The sequence below is a fragment of the Arachis stenosperma genome, chromosome 10, assembly GCF_014773155.1.
Source record: "Arachis stenosperma cultivar V10309 chromosome 10, arast.V10309.gnm1.PFL2, whole genome shotgun sequence".
NCBI classification, from domain to species: Eukaryota; Viridiplantae; Streptophyta; class Magnoliopsida; order Fabales; family Fabaceae; genus Arachis; species Arachis stenosperma.
Window position 1 is genome coordinate 34,219,365 of NC_080386.1, and position 11,983 is coordinate 34,231,347.

An 11,983-nucleotide genomic window follows, 5' to 3' on the forward strand; every position below is an offset into this window, starting at 1 on the left:
GAAGGATTAAAACTTACAAGAATTTGTCTCGACATTTTGAAGAAGACAGATTCTCTCCTAACTGTGGTTGTCGAACCCCTAGACTGAGTTGACATTTGCATGGGTATCGGTATTATGTGTGGAATGGTATTTGGTATCACCACAATAGTTTGATATTGCATGGGTGCCGATCCCAAGTACAGAGGATTATTTATGAGATGCTGATAAGCATTGTAATTGAAAATATTAAGATTATATCCTCCCCACGTAGGATACCTAAGAGGAGGTATGAGATTATATAATGGATTAGTCCTCACATTATCACTCTCAGAATTCACTGTCACCTCCTCAAACGGTGACGAATAATTCACTGGAAGCCCATAAAGGGGGTATGTAGTGGTGGTTGTAGTAGAAGGTTACTTTCTTATAATCATGACTGGGGTACTATGTTAACCACCACTTACTATCATAGAAGTAACTTCGACTCCTGTAGTTCTCATACTAGGCTTGCCAGCCCCTTTAGAATTTGACCCATCAGTCGAAATAAGGGTGTTATCAGACATACTTACAATCTTACCACTTTGCAATTGTATGTAAAGTCGCAAGGCACTAATTTTACCCCGTGTCTTACTGGGCATGGCAATTTGTTTCACTCATTTTTCGTCAATTTTGACAGATAGTTTCGAAACGAACTTGTATCAAAATCTTATTCGGAGAGCAAATACGACTCTTCTCTCAAAAGGGTGACCTCGACTCAAAATTTACTTAATCAGTGCCTTTATTGATTTAATCAATTGTAACACTTCAATAGTTGGACCTAACACAAACAAAAAATTTGAAAATAATATGAAATAAATGAAAAGGTCATGAGCAATAGGTGAAATTGACAATAAAATTAAAAATAATGAAAAGTACAAAGACAATAAAAAAACAAAAATGATAAAAAAAAATTGAAATAAAAGATACGCTAAAAAGTAATGGAAAAGGAAATAAGAAAAAATGAAAAGAAAATGAAAAAAATAAGAGAAAAGTGATGACATTCAACACTCACATACATAACCACTCCATTCTTCCATGCGTTAGTGTAACTAAAAATTTTCGTAGAGTTTTGGTGTGGTTTAGAGTGGGTTGTAATGCATGCTTGTGTTAATTTCAATATTCTTATTTATAGAGGAAAAAAACCCTCGGCAGTTATTCTTTTTTTTTCCACGTTCTTTCTTCAACTTGTTTCCCAAAATTTGCACAATATTCCCCACTTTCAGCCTGAGAGTCAAGTAAAAATCTTGGTATTCAAGTCAAAGTAATCGCTAGTCAATCTTTTTTTTTCGCATTGTCTATCTTTGACTTCGACTCTCCTTAACTTTCACGCCCCTTACAGTTGACCTAGTTCGCAGTTGAGATTTATTCTAGTCGTGGAACCCATTTTACTACCAACATTGACTATGAAATATTTTTCATTTAGAATGAGAAATAATTAAGACAATTTGATTCTATGTCATTTGAAAATTAAATGGTAAATTATTTTCTGTGATATATTATTACACAATAGATTTAATGATTCACATATTTAACATATAAAATAAATCTTTTATTTTTAAAATAAGTAATTTTATAACAGACAATTACGACCTAAGCTCATTAATAGTTAAATTCCACTAAAGTCTTATATATACATAATTACAAATAGCTAGATGCGAACATTCAGAATATAACCAATAACCATAATCTCTCTAAAAGAAAAAAAAATATGTCCAAGTTGGACAACACATTTGACATCAAGGATACCGCCAAATACACACGAGTATCTGAATTGGATACTAAGCTTTCCAATTTTACAATCTAATAGTTATCGATAAATATAGGTTAGAAGAATCATAAAAAAGGGTAAAAATAAGTTAGATAACTTGTCAAAACTTTAAAGCTAGCATATATTCGCCTTGTTTTATCTATGGATTGGTCTATTACAAATAGATCATACCCAAATTTATAAATTAGTTAGATTAGTTTGTGAGATTTTCTTGAGGTTATTAAGGTTTAAATGAATATATATTAAAAAATATATTAAATTTTTAAAATTTGTTATGCTTTATTATAAATATTTTTATATATTTTAAAATTAAAAAAATTAGATATTGTTGTAAGCATTGAATTTGGTGCATGTATTGCATCTAAATAATTTTTTTATAAAAAAATAATTTTATCATATCAGACCTAAGTCAAATTTAAAAAAAAATTATTTTTAGCAAAAACTGTAAGGTTTTTGAACAAATTTTAGACCTAAGTCAAACTTAATAATATGTCATCAAAATTAATATTATATCAGGTTTAGTATTTGAAAAATAACCTATAATAATAGATTGCAAGCTAAATTTAAATCAGTTAGCTATATTGCAGAATTAACCTATTAAAAATAAAGCTTGAGTCATCTTGACTAATTTTTATTTCTAATTATGGATATTGTTACGATGGGTAACCGGAGATTAATGGGCTGGATGGTATTGGTTGGCCCAAACGTATGGAGGAGGAGGCCTGCAAGTGGGTTGTCGATCCACGGGCTCCGTCCAACTTGCTCGTATGAGGAGAAGGGGTGGTACCTACAAAGACACTCCGATGCCAAAGTCAGCAAAGGGAGCAAAACAGGTCTAGAGAGTATTGGGCTTCTGAGATACCTGAGAAGTGTCAGTGTATTTATAGGGATGAACCCATAACCACCGTTGGAGTAGTTCCACCTTTTAAGGGGAATAACCGCCCCTTTATCTTAGGGAAGTTGAGATATGACTCTTGGAAGTGGTTAGAGAGATTCTAGGGGCAGTTATCCTCTTGAGGGAGGTTTTATCTGCCAGCTAATCCTCGTACCGACTTCTTTAGAGCAAGTCGTGACTATTACCGACTTCATGGCATCTGGTTTGAGTAGTGTAAGGCTCAATTCTTTGTGGTTGGGTTTTTTTACTTGGATCCTGGGTCTTAGGGTTGGGCCAGGGTATGAATAGTGCCCCTACTCGAGCCCAATTTCTCTTCAAGATTTGGGTTCGAGTATTCTACTCGGGGTCGTAGCCGACTTGTTGGAGGACCGACGTGATGGTCTGGAATCGACGTGACTTTTCGTGACCTTTTGGTTCTGACAGTTACGTCTAATCAAGCGTCGCGTCCGTTAGGGATTTGCGTAGGGATTGATGGCCTTGGTAACGGTGCATTCTTATTAATGACTGCCCCGCTTTTACCATTGTGCCCCTAGCACGTTTATAAATACCTTCCCTCTCTTTCGTTGTTTCGTTTCTGCGATTTTTCAAATTTTCTCTTCTTCTTTATTTGTTCGTGGTGCAACCTCCGTTCGAAGGCTCTTATCTTCCTTTCCTTCACTCCCAGACAAAGGTTAGTCTTTTCTTCCCTTCTAAAAAATGCTTTTTGCTTGCATGCTTTTATTTTTTAGATAGAGAGAAGTTGGTTCGTAGGCTCTTTGGTTCGTAGGCTCTGACTCCGTATTCCCCTTAGAGACCATATTTTTTATTTTTCTTTTTCTTTTTCCTTTGTAGGTTTTTCTCACCTTTTTAGGAAAACAATGGCCTCTGTAGACATTCTTGCTCAATGGGTCGACGTCACTGTTTTAGGAGAGGAACCTTTGGTTGATGCCGAATTTATCACCCACCTTCGCACTCATCACAGGCTTTGTACCTCTGAGGAGGATGAGCCGAAGTATGAGTTAGTGGCCCCGGGTCCAGAGGACCGGGTGTGCTTTGGGAGGGCCACTGAGGCGGCCCCTCATTTCTTCTTCATGTACGAGAGCATGATTACCCGTTTGGGTGTTTTTCTTCCATTTTCTGACTTTGAGATGTCTGTATTACGTCACTGCCGAGTTGTCCCTACTCAGCTTCACCCCAACTCTTGGGGTTTTTTGAAAATTTACCAGTTTATCAGCCATGCCCTGGAATTTCCGACTTCTTTGAGGATTTTTTTCTATCTCTTCCATATGACCAAGCCCTTCAGTGGGCAAAATAATAAACAACAATGGGTGTCCTTCCGAGCTATCCAAGGTCGGAGGGTTTTCACCCTTTTTGATGAATCTTTTCATGACTTCAAAAATTAATTTTTCAAAGTGCAAGCTATAGAGGGTCACCACCCCTTTTTCCTGGATGATAATTCCTCTCCTCGCTTTCCTCTATACTGGCTGGAGGCCTCCCCCTATGAGAAATATGGCCTGGATGACCTGGATGAAGTGGAGGCAGCCATTGTGGGGTTCCTCCGAGAAGTGTGGGGGAGGGCTCCATATTTGGACACTAAAAAATTTTTCTAGGAGTCTCCGACCTTTGTCCAGACACAATTAGGTAGCTTTTATTTGTTTATTAGATTTCCGACTTGTCTGACTTGTTTTTCTGACTTGTCTAATCTATTGGCTACTACTTGTTTTTACAGAGATGGCGAAGAGGAATTCGAGTGAGTCTTACCAGAGGGTCCAGGAAGCTAAAGCGAGGTACCGGGCCAGGACTGGTGGTGCCAGGGCGGTTATCTCTCCTCCTCCCCCTCCTCCCCGAAATTTGGGGACTCCTTCAGAACCCGTTGTAATTTCTTCTTCAGCTTCTTCTCAGCCGCCCCCTCTCCCTGACCTTCTCCTGAGCCAGAGAGGAAGAAGCGCAAGGCTTTGGAGCCTGGCTCTTCTTTCGAGGGTGAGGTTAAAATGGATGCTCCTGCATTCATCCGGAAATACATCTACCCCCATACCCGTATAAGTATGGATGATGTTTCTGTCCGGAACCACCTTACCTCTCTGGCTGAGGAGAGTATTAGGGCGGCGGGGGTCTGTGCCAAGCTCTTAGATATCTTTGAGAAGATCCCTCTTAGCTCTTTGGGTTCAACCTTGAAGGTTGAAGAGCTGGAGGGAAGGCTTCTCATGTATCAGGAGCATGAGAGGGAGTTGAAGAAGGAAGTTACCAAATTGAGGGAGAAGAGAGTAGCCTTCGGGAGAAGGAGAGCAAGCTGCAGGCCCAGTGTATCATGGAGGTGGACTTGAGGAAGACAGCACAGGATAGTTACCAGAGCTTGTTCGAGGACCTTGTGGGGGTTAAAAAAGATTTGCTGAATGCTCGGACCGCCTACACCGAGTTGGAGGACTTTATTGCTGAGGGGTCTGAGGAGGCCTGGAGGGTTTTTAAGGAGCAAGTCGCGGTCATTGCCCCTGACTTAGATCTTTCTCCTTTAGATCCCGACAAGGTTGTGATTGATGGGGCCATTGTTTATCCCCCAGTTCCCCAGGTTGTCTCCGAGTCAGAGTTGAAGACTCGGGGGCAAAGAATCATTGAGTCCCCTCCTCGTTCGAAGGATGCTCCGAGTTCCTCAAAGCCCCAAGGGTCCTCCTCTCCGACTTCTATGGATACTTCTCTCCCTGGCCCTGAAGTTGCTCCGACTACTCTTCCTGGTCCTGGTGGTGATCCGTCTACTCCTCTGCAAAAATAACTTTGTTGGCTATATGGGGGCCCGGCCTGTGGGTCCCCCTTTTTTGGAACTCTTTATCTTTGTTGTTGGTGGTGGTGGCAACTGAACAATTTCTTTTGGCCTTTTAAAGCCGTAAACAAAACATTTAAAAATACCCTTTTTTAATAAGAGTTTTAAGTTAACAAAATAAATACCCTTTTTTGGATAAGGGTTTAAGTTACCTTATGCGTGCATGCTTTTCTGATTTTGATTTTTCGAAGTCCCCTTGATCTTTTCTGAAAACCTTTCCTTTGGCTTGTCTGTCTTTCTGAATCTTTTTGCTTTAAGGATTTTTAGGACAGCTTTTAAGCTTTTTCCTAGGTTTTTTCAATCTCTTTTTTGTTATTCCTTGTACTCAATTTTGTTTTATTGAGTTCTTTATGACTTAGGTTATTTTTACGATTCGTTTTCTTTTCTACTCAGTTCTTCATTTCGACTTATGAGTCGGAATGTTTCCGAGTTTCTTACGATCAACTTTCATAACCTCTTTACACCGACTTGTACCTCGTCGTTTTATCCTGACGACCATCTAAGTCGGTTCATGGGATTTTCACGTTTTGTCGAGCTTAAGTCGGCGCGTTTCGTAGAAAGACTTAGAAAATAGAAAGGAGTTTATAAGAGATATTGTAAATGAAAAAGATCTTTATTGATTGGGGAGGTACCTTCTTGCTACTAAGGGTTTTTGATAGTCTATTTTTCCTTAACCTCTACTATAATGCCTCGTTAAAAACCCTTCTCTAGAAAAAACCCTTTGATTTTGGGAAAAAATTATGAAGTTGGGAAAAGAGTACATCAGGGAGTAGAGTTCGCTTTTAAATGTAGTACCTTTTCATATTACAAGCATGCCGCGACCTCGGTAACTCGGTGCCGTTCAGGTCGGTCACTTTATAATAACCTTTTCCTAAGACCTCATTGACTTTGTATGGTCTTTTCCAATTAGCAGCGAGTTTTCCCTCCCCTAATTTGTTGACTCCAATGTCGTTTCTGATCAAGACCAAGTCATTCGGGGCGAAGGTTCTTCAAATGACTTTTTTGTTATACCTTGTAGTCATCCTTTGCTTCAACGCTGCTTCTCTTATCTGGGCTTCTTCTCGGACTTCGGGGAGCAAATCGAGCTCCTCTTTGTGCCCCTGTATGTTTCCGATCTCATCATGGAGAATCACCCTTGGGCTTCGTTCGCTGATTTCTATTGGTATTATGGCTTCTACGCCGTAGACTAGTCGGAAGGGCGTTTCTCCAATGGCGGATTGTGGCGTTGTCCGGTAAGCCCATAACACTTGTGGGAGCTCCTCAGCCCAGGCTCCTTTTGCATCTTGTAGCCTTTTCTTCAGCTCTGCCAGTATGACTTTGTTGGTTGCCTCGCCTTGTCCATTTGCTTGTGGATGTTCCACCGAGGTGAACTGGTGTTTGATCTTCATACTGGCCACTAGGCTTCTAAAGGTAGAGTCGGTGAACTGCGTTCTGTTATCTGTATTGATGGAATATGGTATCCCATATCTTGTGATGATATTCTTGTAGATGAACCTCCGACTTTTTTGGGCTGTGATGGAGGCTAATGGTTCTGCTTCTATCCATTTTGTGAAATAGTCTATTCCCACAATCAGGTATTCGACTTGTCCTGGGGCCTGGGAAAAGGGCCTAACAAGTCCATCCCCCATTTTGCAAAGGGCCATGGGAAAGTTATACTGATTAGTTCCTCGGAGGGAGCCACGTGGAAATTTGCATGCATTTGGCATGGTTGACATTTTTTCACAAATTCCTGGGCATCTTTCTGCAAGGTCGGCCAATGGAATCCAGCTCGGATTACTTTCCTGGCTAGTGACCTTGCTCCGAGATGATTTCCGCAGATCCCACTGTGAACTTCCTCTAATACCTCGGTGGTTCTTGAGGTCGGTACGCACTTTAACAATGGTGTTGATATCCCCCTTCTGTAGAGAATATTTTTCACCAAGGTGTAGTGTTGTGCTTCCCTCCGGATTTTCTTAGCCTCTTTTTCCTCCTTGGGGAGGATGTCGAATTTCATGTATTCGACCAAGGGGTTCATCCATCCAAGGTTTAATCCGGTTACCTCAAGGACCACCTGCTTTTCCTCTGTCATTACCATGGAGGGTTCCTGAAGAGTTTCCTGGATCAGGCTTCTGTTATTCCCTCCTGGCTTGATACTTGCTAACTTGGATAGGGCGTCTGCTCTGCTATTCAGATCCCGAGTTATATGTTTGACCTCGGTTTCTGCAAAGCACCCAAGGTGTTCCAGAGTTTTTTCCAAGTACCTCTTCATATTCGGGTCCTTTGCCTGATACTCTCCACTTATCTGGGAGGTCACCACTTGTGAGTCGCTGTATATCATCACCTTTGTAGCACCGACTTCTTCTGCCAGCTTCAATCCAGTAATCAGGGCTTCATACTCTGCCTGATTATTTGAAGCTGGAAATTCAAACTTGAGGGAAACCTCTATTTGGGTTCCTCTTTCATCCACCAATATTATGCATGCACCGCTTCCTTTCTTATTTGAGGATCCATTTACATAGAGTTCCCATGTAGTTGGCTTTTCCTCTTGATCTCCTGCGTATTCTACAATGAAGTCGGTGAGGCATTGGGCTTTAATCGCCATCCGAGTTTCATACCTCAAGTCGAACTCGGAGAGCTCTATTGCCCATTGAACCATTCTCCCTGCAACATCCGTCTTTTGGAGGATTTGCTTCATGGGTTGGTTCATGCGGGACTCTTATTGTATGAGCTTGAAAGTAAGGCCGTAGCCTTCGTGAGGCTACCACTAAGGAGTAGGCAAACTTCTCTAGTTTGTGGTACCTTAGCTCGGGGCCTTGTAGAACTTTGCTGATGAAATACACTGGATGCTAACCGACCTCGTCTTCTCTTATCAGGGCTGACGCGACAGCCTTGTCTGCTACAGATAAATATAGGACGAGGTCTTCTCCAACTACAGGTCGGGTCAAAATCGGAGGTTGGCTCAAGAATCTTTTGAACTCCTGAAACGCCTCCTCGCATTCAGGAGTCCATTCGAACTGACATCCCTTTCTCAATAAGGAGAACAGTGGAAGGGATTTTAGTGCTGATCCTGCCAAGAATCTGGAGAGGGCTACAAGTCGGCCATTTAGCTGCTGGACCTCTCTTAAACAAGTCGGGCTTTTCATCTCCAGGATAGCTCTACACTTATCGGGATTTGCTTCGATCCCCCTTTGTGTCAGCATAAACCCTAGAAATTTTCCAGCTTCCACCGTGAAGGTACACTTTGCGGGATTTAGCCTCATCCCGTGTGACCTTATGGTGTCAAATACTTGCAAGAGGTCTGCTAAGAGGTCGGCCTCTTTTTTGGTTTTCACCAGCATGTCATCTACATAGACTTCCATTAGGCTCCCAAGGTGGGGAGCAAACACTTTGTTCATCAGCCTTTGGTATGTGGCCCCTGTCTTTTTTAATCCAAATGGCATGACCACATAGCAAAAATTTGCTCTAGGCGTGATGAAGGATGTCTTCTCCTGGTCTGGCTCATGCATCGGGATTTGGTTATATCCCGAGTAGGCATCCATAAACGACAAGTATTGATACCCCGAGCTAGAGTCTACAAGAGTATTAATACTTGGGAGTGGATAAGGGTCCTTGGGACATGCCTTATTTAAGTCGGCGTAGTCGACGCACATCCTCCATTTGCCGTTTTGCTTCTTGACTAGGACTACATTCGCTAGCCATGTTGGATATTTGACTTCTCTGATGAAGCCGGCTTCTAGGAGTGCCTGCACTTGCTCTTCCACTTCTGTTGTATAGGTCGGGATCCTGGGTATACCGAGAGTCTGTGTGACATAAGCTCGGGGTCTATCCCAAGCATATCGGAGGCTTTCTAGGCAAAGAGGTTGGAATTTTCTCTTAGGAGCTTAGTCAACCCTTGCTTTAGGGTTTTCCCTAGGTCAGCTCCTATGTTGGTGTTTTTCCCTTCCTCTTTGCCGACCTGTATTTCCTCAGTTTTTTCTCCCGGCTGTGGTCGCAGCTCTTCTCGGGCCCTCGCCCCGCCGAGTTCTATGGCGTGGACTTCTTTGCCTTTTTCCCTCAGGTTCAGGCTTTCATTGTAGCATTTTCTTGCCAACTTCTGATCTCCCCTCACCGTTGCTATTCCCGCTGGGGTCGGGAATTTCATGCAAAGGTGGGGAGTTGATACCACCGCTCTGAGTCGATTAAGGGTAGCTCTGCCGATCAAAGCATTATATGCTGACCCTACGTCGATGACTATGAAGTCTATACTCAGAGTTTTGGATTTATTCCTTGCCCATCTTCTCTTGTGAATGAAATGGTGGGGAGGTCGGATGATTCTCCTCCGACCTGGTAGACTCGCTTGAGGTGTCTTTTGCGAGAGGACTTGGTGAGTCCCCCTCCCGCGAATCCCCCTGAGATCATATGGATATGTCTCTCCGGAGTCTGCGGTGGTGGGTCTCTTCTATCCATATCGTCTCGCTTTCTCTTCCCATGACCATCTGACCTTTCTGTGAGGTATCTGTCTAGCCGGCCTTCTCTAGCCAGCTTTTCTATCACATTTTTAAGGTCGTAACAGTCATTTGTCGAGTGACCATATATTTTATGGTACTCGCAGTAGTCGCTGCGACTCCCCCCTTTTTTATTTTTAATGGGCCTGGGAGGTGGCAGCCTTTCAATATTGCAAATCTCTCTGTATACATCCACTATGGAAACCTTTAGAGGCGTATAAAAGTGGTATTTCCTTGGTCTATCGAGACCGGGTTCTTCCTTTTTCTTGGGCTCCCTCTCCCTCTCTTTTGTTGAGGGAAGGTGCCCAGGTCGCCAACTCGAATCTCACAGTCTAGCATTTTCCTCCATGTTGATGTACTTTTCAGCTCTTTCCTGCACATCACTTAAGGAGATGGGGTGTCTTTTGGATATGGACTGTGAGAAGGGACCTTCTCTAAGCCCATTGACTAACCCAATTATGACTGCCTCGGTGGGCAGGTCTTGGATCTCTAAACATGCTTTGTTGAACCTTTCCATATAGGCTCGTAAGGATTCTCCGACCTCCTGCTTTATTCCTAGGAGGCTTGGCGCATGTTTCACTTTGTCTTTCTGGATAGAGAACCTCATCAAAAACTTCCTTGAGAGGTCTTCAAAACTGGTGACCGACCTCGGAGGGAGGCTGTCGAACCACTTCATCGCTGCTTTAGATAGGGTGGTCGGGAAAGCTTTGCATCGCGTAGTGTCGGAAGCATCAGCCGGGTACATCCGACTTTTGAAATTGCTTAAGTGATGCTTTGGATCCGTGGTTCCGTCATAAAGGTCCATATCGGGGCTTTTGAAGTTCCTCGGAACTTTTGCCCTCATTATGTCCTCGCTGAAAGGATCCTCCCCTCCTAGGGGCGGCTCTTCTCGTTCGTCGCGGGAGTTCCGGCCTTTGAGGGAGGATTCCAACTTCAAGAGTTTTCTTTCTAACTCTTTTCGTCGTTCCATCTCCTCTTTTAGGCTCTTTTCCGTCTCCCTTTGTCGCTCCCGTTCCTGTTCCAACTGCTCTAGGCGACTTTAGTGGACATGGACTAATCCCATGAGTTCAGTTGCATGGGATGGTCCATCTCTTTCCGATTCGTGCCCTTCTGAGGAATTCACCTTCGGATTTTTGACTCCGGAGGTACCCTCTCTATGCTGATCGTTAGTTCCCTGGTGGAGGGTCAGGTCTGCGTCGTTGTTTCCGGTATCCAGATTCTCTTGTTCAGAATCTGATTCCACATGACCCTCTTCGGAGGATCTGTCCGCCATCACTGGTTGATCTCTCGGGTCCCCGGCAATGGCGCCAACGTTACGGTGGGTAACCGGAGATTAATGGGCTGGATGGTATTGGTTGGCCCAAACGTATGAAGGAGGAGGCCTGCAAGTGGGTTGTCGATCCACGGGCTCCGTCCGACTTGCTCGTATGAGGAGAGGGGGGTGGTACCTGCAAAGACACTCCGATGCCAAAGTCAGCAAAGGGAGCAAAACAGGTCTAGAGAGTATTGGGCTTCTGAGATACCTGAGAAGTGTCAGTGTATTTATAGGGATGAACCCATAACCACCGTTGGAGTAGTTCCACCTTTTAAGGGGAATAACCGCCCATTTATCTTAGGGAAGTTGAGATATGGCTCTTGGAAGTGGTTAGAGAGATTCTAGGGGCAGTTATCCTCTTGAGGGAGGTTTTATCTGCCAGCTAATTCTCGTACCGACTTCTTTAGAGCAAGTCGTGACCATTGCCGACTTCATGGCATCTGGTTTGAGTAGTGTAAGGCTCAATTCTTTGGGGTTGGGCCTTTTTACTTGGATCCTGGACCTTAGTGTTGGGTCAGGATATGAACAGATATACTAAAGCTAAAAAAATATTAAATAAACTATCATTTATTTGGTCATTTCAAAATATTCAATTTTGACAAAATAAAGTCTAAAAAAACAATGTTTTAATCTTAAAAAATGATTTAATTTGATAAATACCTACACCTACAGTAGTCATATAGGTAGATAATTTCATGCGATTCATTTATATAGAACCCTTCACTAATTT

General features: G+C 42.7%; 1 protein-coding gene across 1 annotated transcript; it reads right to left on the reverse strand.

Moving 5' to 3' along the window:
* Positions 1 to 5,436: 5,436 nt before the first annotated feature.
* On the reverse strand, positions 5,437 to 7,103 carry LOC130956973 (uncharacterized). Its single transcript, XM_057883892.1, has 3 exons — positions 6,574 to 7,103; positions 6,271 to 6,429; positions 5,437 to 5,527 (listed from the first exon to the last, which is right to left on the reverse strand). Exons 1-3 carry the CDS (start codon positions 7,101 to 7,103, stop codon positions 5,437 to 5,439), a joined length of 780 nt encoding a protein of 259 aa, XP_057739875.1.
* Between the last annotated feature and the right edge of the window lie 4,880 nt (positions 7,104 to 11,983).

What these genes read in the sequence shown, in the direction of transcription:
- LOC130956973 (XM_057883892.1), bottom strand. Translation starts at nt 7,103, where the DNA reads ATGGGGGATGGACTTGTTAGGCCCTTTTCCCAGGCCCCAGGACAAGTC. An exon ending in GAGATCGGAAACATACAGGG is followed by an intron (nt 6,430 to 6,573) that starts GCACAAAGAGGA and finishes GGTCTTGATCAG; the next exon opens with AAACGACATTGGAGTCAACA. An exon ending in CATGCTTGTAATATGAAAAG is followed by an intron (nt 5,528 to 6,270) that starts GTACTACATTTA and finishes CGGCTTTAAAAG; the next exon opens with GCCAAAAGAAATTGTTCAGT.